The following is a 22,392-nucleotide window of genomic DNA, read 5'->3' on the forward strand; positions in this document are numbered from 1 at the left end:
GGTCTGAATTCAGCACTTCACGCAATGCACTTCAGGAAAAAATTGTTACCGATACTTTTTGTACAAACCTCGTATTTCTATAGAGCTCCGGGATTCTTCACGGGTGACGAGTGATTTTAAACAATAATCACGATTATGTACCTCATACCGGGATCCTATTGATGCACCATATTCACGAGGCGGCGGGAGACGGGTGTCACCCCAGGGGTGCTCGGACGCGGAGTGGGGAGAGGAGAGGGACGTCTCTGGTGAACATGGGAGGGCGAGGAGGGGTAAGGATCCGAGAGAGCTACTCCGGAAATACATGTTATCATTTTTGTAAGTTGTCGGAGTTTGGAAAAATTGGGCAGGTCACATTTGACACAAATACAATGGTACTGCTGCTAATGAATCAATTTAACATACAGGGTGCATTCCGAGAGTGATGCCTTTATTTTTTAAACATAATTGATTGAACAGATTTGCAAACACACTTAGCATTCTTCAAAGTACTGTCCTTGGGCCTCCACACATTCTTTCCAGCGACTCTGCCATTACCGGTACGCGCCCTGGAAGGCGTCTTCGGGGACCTCTCTTATGATCTTCGTCACGGCTGATTGGATCTCTTCCATGGACCAAAAACGGGTTCCTTTCAGGGCTGCCTTAATCCGAGAGAACAAAAGGAAGTCTGCAGGGGCGACGTCAGGACTATAGGGGGGGTGGGGGAGCATTGGCACCTGGTGTTTGGCCAGGAACTCGTAGCCCGTCGTGGTAAGCACCTTGGGCACGAGATTGGTGTACACTTTCCTCTTCGCTAAATCTTCAGTGACAATGCGCATCAAAGCAGTAGACGACAATTTCAGTTCACTACAACCACATTGGCACTCAATTGACGGTCAGAGTTCAACAATTGCCGAACACGAGCCACATTGTAGGCGGTTTTGCACTCGGTTGACGGCCACCCAGAGCGTTGTTCGTCGCGAACCTCTTCCCGGCCCTCCTTAAAGGCCTTTAAAATAACTCAAAACTGGAGAGTATGAGTCTCTGAGAGCTGAGTCTTCGCAAGCATCACGAATCATTTTGTTAGCCATCTCAAGAGATTTTTTCAGTTTAGCAGAAAACTTAGTAATCGCGTAACGTTGCTCGATCGTCGATTCCATGTTTTTCGTTGCACGCTCGGAGCGCAGAGATTTACAGTGACTAACGTTCTGCTACTTCCAAAGCTTGGAGAGCACTGAAGTGGGGTTCGCGGCAAATCTTATCGTCCACTCCTTACCTACTCCAAGTGGTTCGATCCAACTCCGAATTATAGGAGCGACGCGAGAAACTCGATTGCATTATTTTAGGAACGCAACCTGCACATCAGTCTATGATTTTTACGGAAGTAAGGGGAAACAGTGAAAGAAAGTGGACACATAAACTCAGGACCAATTGAGCTTAATCAAAAAGAGCACGGAAGAGCGCGACCAGGGCAACCGGAAGGCGTCCGTCTTCCGGTTGCCCTAACGCCCCATCAGGGTCCGAAACTCGCGGCGCAGTCTTCCCTAATTTGGCAGCCCTGAAGGGGCTGAAGTTAGGCCGTCGTACTGGCACTCCTCGTCAAATTATGCACTCTGGAGGAGCCGAGTGTGATCGGGTAACTCGCAAATGTCATCAAATTTTAGTTAGTTTACGCATGGTAATCCACGACTGTGGAGGCAATTGGACCCCTTTGAAATGGCACCGCCCCGCTGATGAGTCGTCTACGTGCAAATTGGAAGCCACTTCGTGAAGAAGCTGATCTCATTAGCCAAAGGTTATTTCAAAAGGCGAGGCGCCAATGACTCTCCACCCCATCCCGAGTCGGAGTGGGCTCCCGTAGATTCCTAATGGATGGTCCCTATTTCATACGAGGGGGGGGAGGAAACCACGTCCCCTCCCCCATGGAGGAGAACGCCCCGAAATACTTAAAACAGAGGGGTGTAAGGTGAAAGGACGTATTTGAATCGGGAAGAAAGCGCAGTGTTCCAAATGGCAGCTATTATATACTCCGCGACGGACATCGTTAGATATTCTATTCAAATCCCATTTAATTGCAATTCAGAGGAGTATATATGAGCGTATTTCGAAAAAGGTTATTTCATTTTTAAAGGTAATCTACCGGTTAAGGTAGGTTTTTGGATGGGCACAACTATCAAACAAATATTTTATTACCCCTAACAAAACAAAAAATCCATCATCCTACTCTATATCAGGTCCATCTTCATCTCTGAGTACTTTCTTCCTCCCTTCATCCCGTCCAACATCCCTATCCTGTTCCTCCCCTTTCCTCTTTTGCCCACTTTTTTCCCTCTATCACCGTCTTCAACATCCCATTGCCGGTCAACACCCCCTTCATCCACTTTTCTAGGCTCCATAGGATTTCTCCCAACAAACCCCTCTCTTCGCCCACCATACCAAGTACTTCCTCATTTGTTTTCTTCTCTGTCCATTTCACCTTCTCCATTCTTCTCCACACTCACATTTCAAAAGCCTCCAGGTATCCTCCAGCTATCCTCCTGCTAAAATGACCACGTTTCCGCACCATACATAGCTACGCTCCGTATCAAAGTTTTTACGAGTCTTTTCTTAATGTCTTTAGTCAACGTCCCCGTCATCAACTCCCTCCTCCTTGTGAAAGCCTCTTTGCCTAGCGCAATTATTCTCCTTACGTCCCTACTACTTTGACCGTTTTGGTCCAAAACACTACCGAGATACGCAAACTGTTCTACCTGCTCTAGTTTTTGCCCTCCTATTTTAATGCTTAGCTTAGCCTTTTTCTTTCTAGAAAATCGCATACCCTTTGTTCTATTAATATTGATTCGCATCCCATACCTGTCGCACTGAATTTCCAATTCACTCAGCAATGCTTGCAACCCCTTGGCTGACAGACAAACTAAAGCTTGGTCATCAGCCAACCTAACTGATTTTACGAATTCCCCATCCACTTTCATTCCTATCTCCAGTTCTTAAGTTCTCCATCATTTCCTCTACGTACAGGTTTAACAGCAACGGTGATTATGAGCAACCCTGCCTTACACCCCTTTCTAATTCTGCCCATCCCGACTCTCCGTTCCCCACTCGCACCTGAGCAGTCTGAGATATGTATAGGTTGCGGATTAGCCTCCTTTCCCTCCAATCTATTCTTATTTTCTGCAGAATACTCATTAGTTTTTCCCAATTCACTCTATCAAACGCGTTTTCGAAATCTACGAAACAGGCAAGTACCTCCTGGTTGTGTTCTATATTCCTCTCGATTAATAATCTCATTACTGCAATGGCATCACGCGTACCTCTCCCCTTCCTAAACCCAAACTGATCATCCCCTAGGTAATCATTTGTTCTACTCTCTATCCTCTTGCTTATGATCCTGATAACAACTTTAGCTGTATATAAATAAATAAATAAATAAATATATATATATATATATATATATATATATATATATATATATATATATATATACACACATACGGCAAACAATCGCTGAAATGATAAATATTCTAATAAATACATCAATGATAATGTTGCGCTGCGCATCCAAATATATTTCCATAATTTACTATATTAATGTTGAAAATTTGAGTCGTCTAACATTTGGAATACCATTATTCAAATCGAGCAATTAGCATGCTTCACACATTATTTTCACAGGAAAAAAATGCATTCTTAACTAATGTCAGCGGAACAATGTACGCCATCACTGTTTAATGCATGAATGTACTTCAGTATCATGGTATTTCATTCTTGACTATACCTTTGAAATAGAGTTTTGTCATTTTCATTGCTATGTATTTTGAGTTTGATTAATTACCATGCATTCCTAAACATTTCCTAATTTCGATGGTGGGGAGAAAGTGGGCCATATTGTATATATATAATGTATAACACTTAGCACGTCACGTGCGTGAGACTTTCAAAAAGTTTTATATATATATATATATATATATATATATATATATATATATATATATATATATATGAAATTATGTTTTCATATACGTTAACTAAGACAGACACCCTGACAAAGAAAAATTCACGTATTAAAACTAGGATTTACGTGAATATTCACAGCACAGAGTTAACATACTAAAGTATCATCAGCAACAATGAGATAGGTGGTTTGTTATGACAAGAGTCTGAGGTACTTCTTGATTGTATCTACATTCCTCTGGATTTTGATCTCATTATAGCAATGGCATCACGCTAACCTCTCCCCTTCCTAAACCCAAACTGATCATTCCCTAAGCAATCATTTGCCCTAGTCTCTATCCTTTTGTTTATGATCCTGAGAACAACTTTAGCTGCGTGGGATATCAAACTAATTGTCTTGTAGTCCTCACATGATGTAGCCTTTACCTTTTTCGGAATAGGAACTAAAACTGATCTCACAAAGTCGTCCGGCCAGATTCCTTCCTCATAGATACTCCGAATCAGCCCTTATAGCCTCCTACTCCCACATTCTTTTTCAATGTCTAACTTTGTTGGCCTAGTTCTTTACTAGACAGTTCTTCTATATACTCCTTCCATCTCTCTTGGATCTTTCCTGCGTCAACTATTACGTTACACGCGTTATCTCTAACTGCTATCGTTGATCTCCCATTCTTACTTCCCCCTTCCTCTGCAGACTTTCCATATCCTCGCACCTCGTCTTCCGTCATGCTTCTTTTGCTTTATTTGTTGCCCGCCTCAAATCATTGTTCAATTCTTTGTACTTCATTTTGCCTAATTCTGTATTTACAATCTTCCATTTTCGCCGCTCATCTATCCTTGTAATCATCTCATCCGTGATCCATGGTTTCCTAGTCCTTTTAGCGCTAACGGTTCCAATAGTGTCTTTTGCGGCTTTAGACAACCCTTTTTTGATCATTTCCCATTTTTCTTCGATAGTACTTAGCTCTTTACCATCCTCCATGATTTCCTCTACCGTCTGTTAATATTCCTTCCTTTTCAACCCATTTAAGGCTTCTACATTCCATTATCTAACTCGCCGCCTCTGCCTTATCTTTTTGAAACGGACGCTATATTTCATAACAACTAAATTATGGGCAGAGTCTGTATCCACTCCCGGGAAGCTGTGCGAATTTAGGACACTGTTCCTAAACCTGTGTCTAACCAGAAAATAATCTAGCTGATTACTTTCTGAGTCACCTGGCATTTTCCATGTATACCTGCGTCTTTTGTGGTGTCTAAACCAAGTGTTGGTGATGACTAACCCCTGCCTCCTACAGAACTCCACTGCTTTCTACCCGCGGTCATTCCTCGTGCCTAAACCGTAGTCCCCGACCTCATCATCATCTCTTCCTTCGCCTACCATCGTATTATAATCCCCCATCACTATCAAATGTTTCCCTTCAAGAACACCCGCGATTATGTTCTCTAATTGATCGTATATCCTATCGACCTCTTCTTCCTTATGGTTGCTCGGTGGCATGTATACCCGAATAATAACCAAGTTCGTTGGTCCTGCTTTTATCTCTACTGGTAGTATTCTATCCGTTACCTGCTCTATGTTGACTACACTTCTTCCTACCTCTTCATTTAATACTGTGGTAACCCCTCGTTGGCTCTCGTCCCCGCCGCTGCATATTATTCTATAATTAGCACTCCAATGATCCCCGCTATCCTTCCATCTCACCTCACATAGGCCTAAAATATCTATTTTTCCTCTTTCCATCTCTCGCTTAACATTCTCCAATTTCCCCATCCTCATCATTGTCCTAACATTCCTCGCTCCAATTCTAACTAATCTGGTCTTCTCCTGCGTCTTCTGTCCTGCTGCTGCTGTTATTCCCTTGCAAGGGTTTCGTGGGATGACGACCGTGGAAGCCTTTTCTCCCCCGTTGCCGGGCACGATACAAGGCCGATTGGACCGAGTCCTGTAGTTGCCAGGACTCAAAATCTCTCTATAGTCCATCATGTTAATCTTGGGAATGATAATTGAGGTGGTTTCCCGTTGCCTTCTTCAATAGTGTTTTTAACGTGACACCATCACTTACTGGCCGCCCCACTGGGGTCAGACGCCATTGCAGCCGCTTCACTGGGGAACAGACTCTGCGTGGACTACCTTTCGTCTGGCTCCTAACCTTCGACCTATCTGCCATGGGCAGGAGCAATAATTATTACTCCCACCAGCACAGCTCTAGGGGTCATCGGAACGCAGAAGCCCTTCCACCACGTCAAGGCTCTAGTCCGGGGAGGGGAAAAAGGTTATATGTATGGTTATATGAAATAGGTCATATATTATAAAGGTTATATTTATTAAAAAAGGTTATATGAATAAGGTTACATATATCCTAATTTGGATATGAAGCACTGGATTAGACAGTCTTTCAAGATCAAAAGAGCGCATATTTCAATGGAAATTTACACTAATGACATTTATATTAATATTAACAACTTTAAAAAGGACATATTTTGGATGGGAGATTTACAGAAAAAATGTCGCTAGGTTATCTCAAAGTCTATACTATCGTTACTATTAACATTACAAAGAGTGCGCCAAGGATTACAATTGTTTTTTAAGAATTCAAGTAAGGGCTGCTTTCTTCAATACTCCACCTAACACGACACTAATAAATAACCTAAGATCCAGCGTTAAAATTTTGAGGGAAATTCTTATTAAATAAATTACAGCGTAATTGTCAATGGTGAAAGTGGTCTTTTGGTGAACATAGCTCCTATCCATTCTTATCTTAATGTCACTCTAATAATACATTGCAAATCTTGAATTGATTATTTCTTTATATAATAACGTCCACTAAGCAGGAGCTAGGTCTTTGACAGGGAACCTTCCGAAGAAAGCCCATTCTAATGAAACAAGACGATAGAAGGACGTTTATTCCATTTAAGGCAGGGCATGTGCAGACTCTTCGTGCTAGGCAATGGGCCAGAAGCAGGGTAATGGCATTCGCCGTTGAGGCGCGGATGGAGAGGACGGGGGGAGGAGGAGGGATGGGGGCGAGGGGTGGGGGGCAGGGCAGTGCCAATTGAGGAGGTGATATAAGGGGGGCAATTCTTGCCGTTTAATGTGGTTGAGCAAGGAGTGAGAGACCCTGACTCCTCGACTCTGCACCGGCTGGCATTCAGCAAGTCAAGGAAGTAAGTGTTGGGGGTAGAATATACGTTCTCATGATTTGGGAAATTCCATAAGTGTTGAATTAGACTTCATAGTTCCTACTAAATCATCTTACGGCAGTAATAATGGAATGCAGTGCATCATTTTTCTTTTAGAATGCATTAATTCCCGGATTTTGAATTTTAATTGATGCATAATGATATTTTTGTTCCTTTATTTGCGAAGTTAGTAATATCAAACGCTGTTTTCTCTATTTTAAAATAATTTTATAATGTTCATCCTTTACACAATTAAATTGCTACAATTAAGATGCATTGAACATTTTTTTAATCGTGATTGCATGAATAAATCAGTCCAGGGTTTTCTTAGTTTTCTATTTACAACTTCCCCGTACAGATTTTCATCGAACATTTGGAAATTATCATTTTATCGAAACAATTAATTAAATCCTTCATTAAAGCCGATTAATTTAATTAAAATCATCACCCCATCTACAAAAAGACCATGTACCAATAGGGATGCGAGAAATATGTTTTCATTTTGCCAAAAACCTTTATAATAACGACTCGCGTTCTTTTCATCTAAATCTACGTACGGCCGCGCATATTCCGAAAGAGTGATGAAAAGATAAGACCAAGGAATCGATTCAATTATAGGTTTATACCACACGGATTAAAGTGGTACTCGGGTTAGTCTATTCTCTCCTCTCTCTTTGTGTCGGTGCAGGCGTACCTATTAATGTAAAAGGAGTCCTCAACTTAATGAGTTTGACTCCATATATTGCCAATGTTGCCAACTGTATGCATTGTACCGTTGGAATTGAACCATTTTCTCTCCGCGTGTCCAAATGGTGAAACTACGAAAGTTAGGTTTGCCTTTGAAGGCAAATCTTTCCTGCCAAGTCAAGGGAAGAGTGGCAGGAGTGACTCTCTCCCATCGCACGGTCCAAGTTCTCGCTCTTGGAGTTCTCTTGAATCCCTGAAACCCATCATCTTCTGTTTTTGACCAAGTATTTTAGCCAAACATCGTTTATTTATTTTAAAAATATCGATATTGACGTAAAATTAAAGTGTATAAATTTAATAAACATTAATAAAATAATAATAATTAAATATTTATCAAATCCTGTTGAGTATCTTGCTCAAGACATCGAAGGAAAACTATAACACACTTCTCTCGTCGGTCTAAGAATGACTGGAGGCAGAAGGCATATATTTACAGTTTATCTGAACGTAGGAGAGAATTTTTCCATCTGAAAGGAAATGCTTCGCTTTAGCCGCGTATTGCCCCATAGGCTTCACGCGAAAGACGAGACGAAATGCAAAAAAGAGTAAAATTTCATTTTCTGCATTAGATTCCGTTTCACTCCAAGTGGGAGGGACCCGAACAAAAGGAGCCATGCGGTCAACTGACCGTTTAAGCGCATCGTCAGTGCACCGGTGTTTTTTGGATCCCTGCAAACATTTCCATCTCTCAGCAAAAATCAATTTTACCAAATAAAAATGACACCCCTCGCGACAGTGATAAAGAAGCCTCCGCCCAGTCGAGGGTCGTTGTCCGTTGCCCTTACCTGAGCAGCGTGGACAGTGTGGACCTCCTCATTAAGCAGCACTGCGTGATGGGGGCCAAAATGGACAGCTCGTCGTGGTAGGGCCGGCCGAATCCTCGGCCCTGGTCCAGGTGGAGCGGGAAGGTGTCGTTGCCGAAGGCCTTGAATGTCTCGTAGTGGTGTCGGTCCATGTTGCCGGTCAGGAAGTCGAAGACGGACATGTCCATGAGGTCAAGTAGCCGCCGGCCCTCGTCGTAGGGGGGGATGTCTCTGACCAGCGAGCAGTAGTCGGCCTCTGCACGCGTCGGGAACAAACGAAGAACGGGAAGAGATGAAAAGAAATGCGTGAGCGATGGCCCACAATGTTGCCCGCGAAGCCCCAAACAAATATCTCCCCTCCCAATCACACCCCACGTGGGTTAGACGCCGAGTTTGACAAATTTCCCGCGTGTTAAATACTGAGTTGGCCCAAACCACGAGAAAAACTCTAAAATGTCCAATCGGAAGTCTAAGGGGGCGTTTCAGTTTGACGGGTTTGAAAAAGTTTGAAGACTATCAAAAAGCAATGCCCGGAAAAATGTCGCAATATAAAAAAAATTTAGCTATAATTTAACATTGCAATCCAAAAATGCCAGGAGTTCAAAAAGAAACTCTTAAAGAAACGTCTCTATGAGATAAGTTTCTAGAAAATAATCATGGAAAACAAACGAAGATGATGGACCATGGGATCAGATTTATCTTTGCTCCCGGACAAATAGGCCCTAGCGGCGAATAACCCAACTATTTGCTGAAGATTTCAATAATATTATAATCTGATTTTCAGTTCAATGAATTATTTAGAATTCAATTTTCCACTTATAAATGGATTTCACCCTCCTCTTAATCAACCCCCTCGTTCTCCTCGACCAAACATTAAAAAAACTGCGAATAATTTCCATCCCCCGCGGAATTTCGTCTTGAGTGGGGGGGGGCACGCGTGCACCCCGCCTCCCTCAGACGGAGACACTCTGGGCTTCAGACCCGCGCACCGTATCGATTCTGGCGCCTAGGGCCTGGCGCCGTGGGGGGAGGGAGGGCTACTGCTAAATCACCGAGTCGAGGCCGACTCGATGGGAATTTACGTAATGGATTCCCGCGCTCCAGAAACTAACTCCAGAGACGACTCAGATTCACAGCCACCGTGGAACTATTTCAAAATTTTCTCGGGGGGGAACGAAGCCGCGAGATGAAGTATTTCCATTTAACTCGCGGCGAAATCAGGCTACGATGCCGCGCGCCGACATTCAATGAGAGTCGCATATTGTCAATGGTGATCAAACGGAGGCGCTATAATTTGAGCGGCCAAGGCTTCAAGGGATGAAGGCGGAACCTCACTTACAAAGATATACACGATAATGCGTAGTCATAGCTACCAACCGATTTCGCCGAAATTTTCAGGTTTTGCCAACTCTCGCGAGAAGAATTCAGATAGCATTCCATGTCGACTGTGCCGCGTATCATACAACATATTCACAAAATTCCATTTTCGCCCCTTAAATACCATTTGGGAACAATTGAAACGGATCCCTTGAATGCACCAATGTGCGATGGGGCGGAGCGTCCACGGACCCGCGACCGTTGATGCGAAAACATTCCCCGTTTTATCCCCGTTTGCACATCGCCTGAATTGTGTTCCCGTCGCGCGGAGAGATTTGTTTCGATGATGGAAACGAAAGCGTTAGTGGCGGCCTCCTTTAACCAGCGGAAAATTTGCCTTTAACCTAAGCAAGATTTAAAAATCGTCAACTTTCGATACACTCGTCGTGAAATGATTGCACACACGCAAGGTGAGTGGCCATTGAAAAAGAGAGTTGGCGTCGAAGAGCTATCGCCAAAATCATCGTGACTAGACTCAAGCTATAGTTTGCTGGTCAAAATTTTAAACCCAAATTTTTGGAAACTGCACTGAATAAGGCTTCAATGCCTATTCTCGGGGTCCAAATCATCTTTTCGGTAATGCAATGGATGCAGCCATGCCATTGCTCTGCCAATGGCATGGAAATATCAGTGTGGCCCCTGGTTTCACCGTCGTGAAATTATGTACGTATATGTTTCCTAGACGGCGATGCAGCTGTAAATAGAGAATTCGCACCAATTTCTCTGTCCGTGTCTCCATAGAGCCAAGCAACTTCCTCAAACTCTGCATGCAAACCCCAAAAGGTGATATTTTGAGCGCAGTAACAACGTTAGATTTACATCAATACATACATGATCATAAGTTTAGTCATTTTCCATCTCCACCAGTTTAAGGATTTTTCTCGAGTGATCGCCAATCTTGAGTTTCTTTTGGCATTTTGTTGGACGAATGTGTCCCATGCAAGTTTTTAAACTCACATCCTACCTACATACATTTCCATTATTTGCAGGTCAGCGAATGGCTCTGGAATCACCGGCGTCATTAGCTGTCTTAAAGGGTCCAACGAAGTACCATAAAAAACATGCCATTTCTCGTCCTGTGTATTCATGCCATTAACATATTTGCTGATTTTGTTAGGTGAGTTACTCTACAAGAAAAATCAGCAAATAAAATACACGCTCAAAGTCAAATAAAATAATTCATTTCAGTCTACATGACCGATCCCACGGAATGAGTATGAAATCTTAGTGTATTTAGTGACATGGTAACATTTTTCCATTTGGAATATATATATATATATATATATATATATATATATATATATATATATATATATATATACACATACGGCAAACAATCGCTGAAATGATAAATATTCTAATAAATACATCAATGATAATGTTGCACTGCGCATCCAAATATATTTCCATAATTTACTATATTAATGTTGAAAATTTGAGTCGTCTAACATTTGGAATACCATTATTCAAATCGAGCAATTAGCATGCTTCACACATTATTTTCACAGGAAAAAAATGCATTCTTAACTAATGTTAGCGGAACAATGTACGCCATCACTGTTTAATGCATGAATGTACTTCAGTATCATGGTATTTCATTCTTGACTATACCTTTGAAATAGAGTTTTGTCATTTTCATTGCTATGTATTTTGAGTTTAATTAATTACCATGTATTCCTAAACATTTCCTAATTTCGATGGTGGGGAGAAAGTGGGCCATATTGTATACGGCAATAGATTCAATGGATTATTTGCTAACCAAATAAACTTGATTCAACATCCTCCATTTCTTCTCTCGGTTATTCAGTGTGCATCCGCTCCCGTGATTGATCCCTCAATCTCTATTACGAGCGGCCGATTCCATCACCGCTTCTTCCAACCATTCAATTCGAGTTTTGTCGACTCAAGGATTTTGTTGCTCCAGAATTTCCTCAAACAGCAACAGCGGTAAATAACTTTGGGCAATGGGGTCGCCTCCATAGCGAACTGCCGACTACTTCATTGCCCCCATCTCACATTTGTGTCCGATTTTACAAACCTTTCGGTAATTGAATCAATCAACGCGATTCGATTATTTTGATTACTATTTTACAATTGCACTGAAAACTGGCCAATAGAAATGTACTAGAGTCGGGCGTGATTGGACTCAAGTCGGAGATGTTTGGTGGCCCTGAGAGCGCACCAAAGTTGGGTTAAAATTCTCAGTTGCGATTTATTTCTCGGTACACTAAATCGCCAAAAGGAGGATGGATATATTCAGTATGCGATGGATCATGCCGCCTCTACGTCTTCACCCGGAAGCAACAAAGACGGCGAGTGGCGGGGGTATTGTGGCTAAAGCGATTGGGATATTTGGTTAACATAAACATTCGGGTCATTCTTATTTTCGGGAGTTGTCGTCATTGTCGTTTTCCACGTACTCTTTGAAATGCGAATGGTGCGAGGGAAGACCATTCTGACATTGGCCTGCCGATCAGGCATCCAATATCTTTCCACCTTATGGCCTGGACTTCCGATGTGAAGTGAACTTACCTCTTGTGAGTTTATGGTGATAATGACGATGAAATGAATCAAAAACTAGGTGAACATGAATTTTTCAACTGGCGCAGAGTTAAGAGTCAAGCTTGACGAACTGCATACCACAAAACTGTCGCAGACTTGAAACATAAAGAGTGATGCATTGCCTCTGACAAATCAAACTTTCTTTTTTGAAAATCAACACTTTTCTGGAGCAATAAATAATAAACAACGGTAACAGACTTAAGATATAACGTGTTATCTCCCTAGAAAAAATTTCGGACTCCAGATTATGAGCTTCCTGAATATAAGATTATTCGTTCCAAGGGTTGCACCAAATCTGTCGTTACCGCCATGAACCTATTTGGAACTCACGCACTAAAAACCATTCTAAACAAATTAAACGGGTTTTACTGGAGATTTAAAAAATGAACCTTTGAAACCCCACAATACTTGAAGATTCAACCCGACCACGAAAGTAATTCTCTTTCGCACTTTCTCATAATTACTTTTATTGCGCACACCTCTGTAAATGGAGGCCGGTAAGTCGCCATCTCATAGTAGCGCGCGCCATTGTATCACGAGGAGCTCAGTACATTCTCGCGGACATTCTCTGCATTGTGGCTACACGTATTCTCACGACACACTTTTTGCTTCAAGAGTCGCCGCTTACTGTCAGCGTCTATCACTGAACATCGTAAGAAAAATTTTGATTTCCTCCCGCTCCATTGCTACGAATGCAACTAATCTTGGTGGGTCTGACTTCTTTAACGAAATATCTTCTCTCGAAGAAGTCTTCCGCGCCCTGAAAAAAGTTCCCAGTGACACGGACAACCTTTGACCTCTAAGCCACCTCCACCTCGTCATTACGCAGCCCCCACAAAAATACCCGCATTTCCCTCATGAAGCCGCCACCCACCGCACCCTCGCTCTGGAGTGGTGGCGTGCGGCCCGCGGGTCTCGTGCGGCTTGCAACCGCAGATGCTATTCTTTAAAAATTATTACATATTTTTCAATTTAAAATTATGATTTTTGGCCAAAATATTATGAAGTATTTACATATATTTTTTGTCATATACAATTGAAAGCGTCTTTGTAAGGGTCATACTAATAAGTTCCTTCTAATTACATAAAATATTTGGAACGCGAGGGATACTTCCGATATCGCCTGGAATCGTCCCGACCGCGGAGGCATTAGCGTGGACACTCACCCATCTCCCACTGGGCCTTCCTCCTCTTGTGGTAGGAGCGACGCCAGGGGTGGCGCCACACCTTGCGGGCGACCTTCTCCTTGGCGGGCAGGAAGGCGGCGAAGGAGCCCTCGAGCGCGTCCCTCGGCCGGCCGCAGACGGCGTGCGCCGTGTCGCAGTAGTAAGAGCAGTGACCGTGGAAGCAAAGGTTCTCCGACGGCGACACGAAGAACGTGTTAAGGAGGTCGCCCGTCGCCACGGCGTACAGCTCAGAGGTCATGTTCATGTGGCGACCCGTCACCGGCATGGCGCGCCGGAACCCCAGCAACCTGGAATCCGAGGGAATGAAAAGAGAGAGAGAGTTGAGAGCGGTAAAAATCCACTTGGCTCCAAAAAACGCTTCTCAGATTTACAAAAAAAGCGTTTATTATTTTTGAACGAGTCTATTTTTCTGAGATTCAAACTATAGGAAATCGTGAGGACAGCTTTGCGGTTTCCAGGTTCCAACTACAACTTTCGAAATTACTTCATATTTACTTATTCCAGCTGTTTGTAATTGTTGCATCACAATGAGACGAAAGCTGTTGTGCTTCCCCGGCGTATCTAATATGGAGTGAAATCCTGTCGGGTCTTCCACCAGAGGTCAGTGCCTCCATTGCTCCCGACGTTTCGAAAACGCCGTCATCGACCGCTAAGGGCTCCCGAACACCATTCCGCCAATGTTTTGTCCGGTATATTCAGGAGGGGAAAGAATGGACTCACTTATTTGACGGGTGACTCATAAAAAAACAACCGAGATAATATGAAAAGGTTTTTTTCTGAGAACTACATTCAATGTAATTTTAATTTGATTAGGTTTTGAAAATTATTCCATCCATGGGACGACTTTGGTGAGCGATGCACATGCTGAGTCGTTCAGAAATGTATTCGTAAACTCTGCTCAGCATATCTTATGTTATTCCGATGCGATTACATCTGCAATTACATCCTTGAGACTTCCAAGGTCCTTGGTCCAACTTTGCGTGCCTCAGCTTGCTCAGCATCGAAACCTTGTTCGTGTTTTTGAATGAAGTGTGTGGAATTACAAAGCCAATAATTTCATTTCATTTCAATCTCTCACTGAATACTTATATCTTGTATTGCTTCAAAAACTTCTGTTGCCCAGCAACTGGCTTCGACGCAAAGGCGAAATCATCAGATTTCAGGGGTAAAAGATGAAATATCTCATTAAATATCAGACCTTTTGTGATTCTAAACTCAGTTTTAAAGCAATGTGGTCACAATAACAAGCCAAATGATAACATATTTTTACAAATCTAATCATTCACTGAAATTGACTTAATTACCATATAAAACGTCTCAGTGAGGATCCCATACAGCTCTGAGACATATTCTGAATGAGGACCAACTTGTGAACGATGACATCACTTCCTGCTTTCTCACCCTCCTCCTTTTGATAATCGGATGGGAATAAACGTAAAAAACACACGTTATGCGCTTTCCGAGAAAGAGAAAGGCTAAGTTAAACGTTACAATAGGAGTGGGTGGAACAGTTTACGTATCTCGGAAGTGTTTTGGGCCAGCACGGTCAAAGTAGTAGGGACGTAAGGAGATGAATTGCGCTAGGCATAATAAGAAAGATTGATTGATACTTTCCTGTTAATTTAGATTTTCTAGGAGCTATATTTTATACTGAAGTAAAAATACCTGTCTTTAAAAATACCAGGGTATCTTTTCAGCCAATTTTATTTGTACTTTTACCGTACCGAGTGCGGAATAAGCAATTGAGTGGAAAGATACATTGGTATTCTTACTTCAGTGATAATGGATTTCCACAAAGTTAAGCCTGAAAACTTCGATCATATTTTAAACTTTAAGCGTACATTATAATTTGCTTCGAATCCGTCGGATATTTCCGAAATAAGAATATTTAACGGAGTTCCGCCGTAAATGTCTACATTACAATTATTTTCAATAATATAAGCGAAAATATGGGCATTTCGGACAGTACTTGCGGGAAGTTCGAATTAAAAGGTTGGAAACAAAGCGGAAATGTCTCTTCCGACTAACAAGTTGGTTGAGTTCTAATGAAGGACCTTTATGTCTTAGCCAAAAATCAACGCGGCGATGTGTCGTGGTGATGCCCGATTCGCGACAGGGTGTTTTTATCACGCGTAGCCGTTGGATTTCATCGAATGCCGAGTCATCCGTTGAGGGGCGACTCACCTGTCCAGGTGGAAGGCCGCAATCTCCGAGTTGTGCCTCTCGAAGTCCGTGAAGTAGAAGTGGTTGGGGAGCGTCTGCTGCTCGCGGGGGAACCTGCAAAAGGAAAGGAACCTGGTGAACGACAGCACGTTTTGAAATGCTCCGTGTTTGTTTGTTATTGCCATTGGAACAATCAACCAGTCGAAATTCACTCTCGGGGAGATTACTTTCATAAAGTTATCGTCAAGGCAGCTGAGAACGTGGAGAAATACCATGGCACTGGCTCGCGGCACATCGCCCGAGTTCAAGGCATAAATTCGAAAAGTGGATTGCATTTCGCACGGTGCCCATCGGGGGAAAGAATCAATTGCTGAGCAAATTACCCCTTGCTTGAGTATTGCCAAAACACACACGCACTGAGCTCCCAAATCCCCGACATTTGGTAATCGTTGGGAAGAGAGAACGGGAAATCGTATTTCCCGAGAATTCCCGAAATAATCTTTTTTATTTAATTTTCGACTATCCTCTGTAATAATGACGGTGAAACTAAATGCTAATAAACGGAAAAATCGTAAAGAAGGTGGGTTCCTGGGCCCGGCGCAGTCTTTCAAAGGCTTCCAGATACTCCTATATGTACAGGGTTCGTCCGGAAAATAAGTGTACTGAGCTCAAGAAAAAAAATGTATTACACTTTTACATATCTTAAGCTAATATTCCTCAAAATAGGACCCTTGTGAGTCGATACACTTGTTCCAGCGGCGTTCCCATTCCTGGAACGCTCCCGCGAAGGCATCATCGGGAACCTCTCGAAGATTCGTCGTCGACCTCTTCTCAGCCCTCCACGAACATCTTGTGCCACCGAAAGATCAAGTTTCTGGACATGGCTGACTCCCCGTAAGCCTGGTTAATCATACCGACAGTTTCGGTAGACGATTTCCCAAGCTTTACCGCAAATTTGATGGAATAACGCTGCTCCAAAAACTTCGGCATCGCGTTCCGTGACGTGGGTCGAAGCGTGGAGGTTCGCGTTAACAGAGCTCCTCACTACACCACAGCTCAGAGCCGACTGCCTTTTTCAGCGTCGCTTGCCAACATACCCCCCTCCAATCGCAGCCCGTCAGAGCGGTGCTGGGTTACACTTATTCAGTACACTTATTTTCCGGACGAACCCTGTATGTGTGCGCAATAGGTCAACAAAAAGTAGACTGGAATAGATGAAATTTCGGAAATGGACGTCGACTGGGACGTCATGACGAGTGAATATTTTGCCCTGGGCGCTAAACAGGGGACACTATAGTAACATTTTGGCTAAGTTTCTCAAAATATAAACAATTTAATTATTACAAACTTTATTTGACCAAACCTTATTACAGTGAGTTTTTACATGTATCACAAAATTAATTAAAATATCCAATCTCAGTTAAATATTTTACTTATTAACTTTTGCATTCCTGGAAAACAAATGCAAATATTATTCGTTTGAAAATTAAAAAAAACTTCGAATATTTTTATTTGTCATTTTGCAAATGAAACTTCAAAAAACATAATAGGTCATTAAATGCTCGATCAAACAATTGTGACCTTTGCTTTTTAACAAATGAACTTGATGTGAAAACATTTCTTTCATTTTCAGTAGACGTAGGTCGAATTGTTATGACTGCGTCTGGAGCACCTTCAAGTCGGGAGTGCGTTGCTTCTGACACGTGAGGTCGTGAGCTCATTTCCTGTCTTAGAGGGGCAAATATTTTGTGTACGTGCATAGGGCAAAGGCTTTGATGTCGAAATTAGAATTACTTCAGTCAATTCACACGTCAGGTCAAATTCTGATTTGATGTCAGAACTCATTGCTAGGGCATCTTTATTTACTTTTTTGGAACTTCTGCCGCAAATGTTCCTTTGAAAAGTATTCCCATTAATTACTCCGCCAATCTTGCACTTTCATTCTTACTTGAAGAGGCAAACAATTCATTCCCTTCCATCTCACATCAAAAACTAATATTGCTCAAGTACTTTGCGAGAGACACAAGATCTCTATTTCTGCGTTAAACCAATTCAAATTTTATTTCCTTTAAATGCATTTGGTTCTTTGAAGAATTCTGTTTTTCAATATTACTAAACAGGAACTTGAAAATTGCTTCGCTTGTGAGAATATGCGTTTCTCTATTTATTTAACCGCTAATCTGACAAATTTTAAACAATTAAGCGTGCCTCTCAACATTTCACAATACTCTTCTTTCCATTAGTGATCGAATTTCAAATCTCGCGAAACAGTCTCAATCGGATTTATGGTCTTTACAAATCTCTCTATCATTCCCTTTAGTGTGCTCCAGCGTGATTTACAGTCCAAAGTAGCTTTTAGCTCCCGAACAACTTTTCTCGGGATTTGAGAACGGGGTAAGCGAAAACAAAATTCCCGACAACGGCGTGAAGGAATTATCGCCCAGGAAACCCTACACACGCACGCACACACACACGCACACACACACGCACACACTTACAATTGCACTGCACTGCATCGTCCAGTGAATATGACTCTTAAATGATGACTCCGGAGAGATCAGCAGACATCACTCTATACGTGGACGGTCCACATCCGTCATTAATGGACAGTCACCCGAATAAGATTGGCATGGAAGTTTCACAACCAATCTTTCTCTTAATTCCACGGTCGCTCTATGTAAGCAAAGGTAACATATGTATATTAACAGTATATTAAAACATCATAGGTGCCTTAATGAGGATTAAAAAAAAATCCGGTAACCTGTTTCGGCAAAGATTTCGAAGAAAATGAATTTCGAGATACTATTAAATAATCTCCCTAGAAAATTGTCTTCACTTATCAGATTTCAATGTTTGAGAAAAGGCTCGTCTCATCATTATTTCAATCGCTGGCTTTAAATGATCTCCAGCAGGGAAATAATAGCGAGACGGAAAGAGAAATGGAAATTATGCGGACAGAAATTGTCTAATGAGAGAACAATTCGCATCCATGAAAAGCAATAAAAATACGAAATCAGCCTACTCCCCGCCCCCATAATTTCATTCGTTTCACGCGGGAGATGGAGAGGCATCAAGCATTGGTCCTTTCTGCGACCGTGACTATCGGTCTACCTCATCTCGCGAAAATAGTACGCATTTAGAGGGTTGAGTGGAATTTCATCCCTCGGAAATTGCCTTTTATCGCATATAATGGGGAATCCTTCATCTAACTGGGCAGGGGCGTAGTAACAAGGGATGGAAGAAGTTCGACCGACATCAAGCGAAGAATAGCCCAAGCTAAGAACGCATTCATAAAGAAGAGGCAATTACTACGTTCAAAGAACATAGAATTGCAAACAAGGGAACAGTTCGCCAAGACTTTCTTGTGGAGCATGGCGCTCTATCATTCCGGGACTTGGAACATTGGGAAAGTTGACCAGTGGAGAACAGAAGCCTTTGAAACACGGTGCTGGCGGAGAATGCTGAAGATTAAACGGACAGACGAAGTAAAGAACGAGGAAGTATATAGAAGAGCAGAAGAGTAAAAGGACAATATGGAGAAATCTACGGCAAACAAGAAATAGATGGATTGGACACACATTGAGGCACAATGGATTGATTAGGAATATAATAGAAGAAAAAACAGAAGGGAAGGTTCCACGAGGAAGAGCAAGAGACATAAGGTAAATTAAGATGGACGTAAAACAGAGAAGGTATCAGGGATTGAGGGGATGGACATTGAATGGAGGGCTGCAGTCAACCTATCCTGGGATTGAAATACTGATGATGACGAGGAGAGAGGAGGGGTGAGGGACGGGAGGATAGGGTAGAAGTGGATGGGGAAAGGGGCGTTGCATTTCTTTAAACGAAATTAAAAGCTAATTTCACGGCCAAAAAAAACCCTCCCACCCCTCCCTCGCACTAGTCAACGAGCCAAAACTCCGCCCCCGTAATTTCCTCCCCTCCCTCGTCGACCCCCCCTCCCCGAAAGTACCCCACCCCACCTCCCCATCGTGCCCCCGACAGCATCTCCTCAGGTCGCTTGCGCCGAGGAGAGTGCCGGCTGGAGAGCTGCTCCATCCCCAAGCAGGTCACGCCATCCACACGGTCAACATAGTGCCATTTGTCTTGGCTGGAAGGAATATCAACGTTCTATGACGACAATTAACATGTTGTGTTTATAATTTAAAAGTAATATAGTTTAACTGTAGCCGAGGGATACGGATGACGCCGGTTGAGGAGATACTGCGAGGATTTCCAGAAGGAAGTCGAACTTTTGAATCCACGAAAAGAAAGAAGTGTTGACGCCACCAACTCCCCAAATCCCAAAACGATTATGTACGTAGGAATAGATAATTGGTGACGTGCGACGTCAATACTATCAGCAATGCCATGGACAACATTGCCTAGCCCTTACTGGACAACCTGCCAGTTTCTCCATCCGACAATTATGGCTAGTAATTTTTGGCACATTGAATGAATTTGCAATTCTGTTGCCTCTGTCGATCAATGGAACTTGTTGGTTACGGAGTCTCTCCAACCGTCCAGGAAGAGCTATTCTGGGGTGATCCGTTAATGCCTCACCCGACCACGAGCGAAACGTTAAAATGCGACCTCATGACGACCCCTCCCTCCAGGATCGACTGTTATTCCGTCAAAGGAAGGATTGAGTGCTATCATTCCGGACGACACCGGAAAATCGAATGAGTTAGGGTAAAGATTGAACGATCCTCATTCCCAAATATTCCCTAACAAGGCTGTTTTCATTTCATTCGTTCTAAATGTAATTTTTGAAGCATCGATCGACCTGGAAGAAGGTCGCTTCGAACACCCTGAGGATGGCAGAACCCGTTCGGTATTCTCGCGAACGTCGTGTCGGCGATTTGTATCTCCAAGGGACGCATGGTTGCCATCAAATGAGCGATCACTCATTTGATGGCAACGACTGGAAATATAAACTTCAATGAAAAGAGCGATCATCACATTCTGAGGGAGACGGGTGCGAATGTTTCGGCTGGAGGATGGCAACCATTCAACCCTTTCAACATTCAACTCCCTCATCTCCAGACAACTAAATGCTCCGCCATTCATAATTCCGAAGGCCACTGCCATCGAAGAATACATTTCGTCCTTTCCGGAGAAGACTCACCAAAATCACTGGAAGCATTGCTGCAAGAAACCGTTTGGTCGGACTCACAAACAAAAATATATAAGACTATTAATGAAACAGTTGTATTTTAAGAAAAAACATTCGGAGGTCAATCCAATGGATCGTAAAGGGTGTGGGTAAACTAGAAACATAGGTCCTTGGAGCAGAGTTAGTTCATCGGTGCTCATGTCTCTAATTGAGTGTCCCTGGAAAACTCTAGCAGATGGATATGTGCTGCACTTCACTCAATCCACGAGGAAGTGAGATCAGTTGGCTTCGGTATTTGTCAGGTACTGACCTCGAGGAGTCCTTAAGGGAAATTCTTAATTTTGAGAAAAAAGGTTAAAAAAATATTTGGCATGGTCCAAGAAAGCAAGACCATTCTATACGTGGGATAAAGAGATAAAAAGGCTGTACACGCATGGTATTTCAGTTTTATACATGAATATTAGTTTCAAACTAATTAAAGCAAGTATGAATATTCATGACACACGTTTAAGGCTGGCCGAAAATCGTTATTTAAGTGCGGGGCTGTTAGAACGACTCAAAAGGGACAAATGAAATAACGTTTAATTAGACTCCCTCCTGGTAATTCCTTTGGTCGATATTACTTTAGTACATTACTGTTGCCGTATGTGAGCATATTTTTAAACAAGTCCATGGAACACTAGCAAATTAAGGGAACTGCAGAACATTAGTTTAATACATATTTAAATAACATATATGAAATTTTACGCCAACAATTGTAAGCCAAGCATACCTTTTAATTTCCTTTCTACCATATTTTATTTAAAAAAATATTTTGTTTTCATCTGCATTGAACTGTTCGTGCCGAGTGTTTACTCAAATTTTATAAGGTCAGCTATCGCGGTTATGCATTGCCTTTGATTACATTTTCCGTAGTTTCTTCGTCGACTGAGATGTAATCTCCTGCTCCCGATGCAAAGACAATGATGATATTCGCGACAATTTTGATGTTTCGTTCCCGCCAACACATCTTCCCCCACATAATTCCCTCCCAATGAGGCTGACTCATTCATACTCCATTTATGCGTGGCCGTTTTCTGAGCTTCGCAATTATTTATATATTACAAATATACGCTATCTTCCCTCCACGTGATAGTAATAAAAATCCTGATAATTCATGGCCATCCTCGAGCTAGCATCCGCACATTCCGTCTGAGGTAAAAAATACCAAAGTGCCTAATTCCCATCTCTCGCGAAACTTCGTCGGAAAATTATTTCCTGGATGATTTTGAAAACTTTTCACGACCCTCATTGGTTCTCAAATTTAATTATGTTCCACAGACTG

At 42.4% G+C, this 22,392-nt stretch overlaps 1 protein-coding gene across 1 annotated transcript in view; it reads right to left on the reverse strand.

The window, feature by feature from the left end:
• LOC139699881 (extracellular serine/threonine protein CG31145) overlaps window positions 1-22,392 on the reverse strand; it is a 326,691-nt gene that overhangs the window by 53,903 nt on the left and 250,396 nt on the right. Inside the window, exons 4-6 of the mRNA XM_071598307.1 lie at window positions 15,974-16,066; window positions 13,769-14,076; window positions 8,646-8,919 (exon numbers count right to left, since the gene is read on the reverse strand). Coding sequence (XP_071454408.1) covers window positions 8,646-8,919; window positions 13,769-14,076; window positions 15,974-16,066 — 675 coding nt within the window. The remainder of the gene's footprint in view (window positions 1-8,645; window positions 8,920-13,768; window positions 14,077-15,973; window positions 16,067-22,392) is intronic.

The sequence above is a fragment of the Hetaerina americana genome, unplaced genomic scaffold (genome assembly GCF_022747635.1).
Source record: "Hetaerina americana unplaced genomic scaffold, ioHetAmer1.1.p SCAF_97, whole genome shotgun sequence".
Taxonomy (NCBI): domain Eukaryota; kingdom Metazoa; phylum Arthropoda; class Insecta; order Odonata; family Calopterygidae; genus Hetaerina; species Hetaerina americana.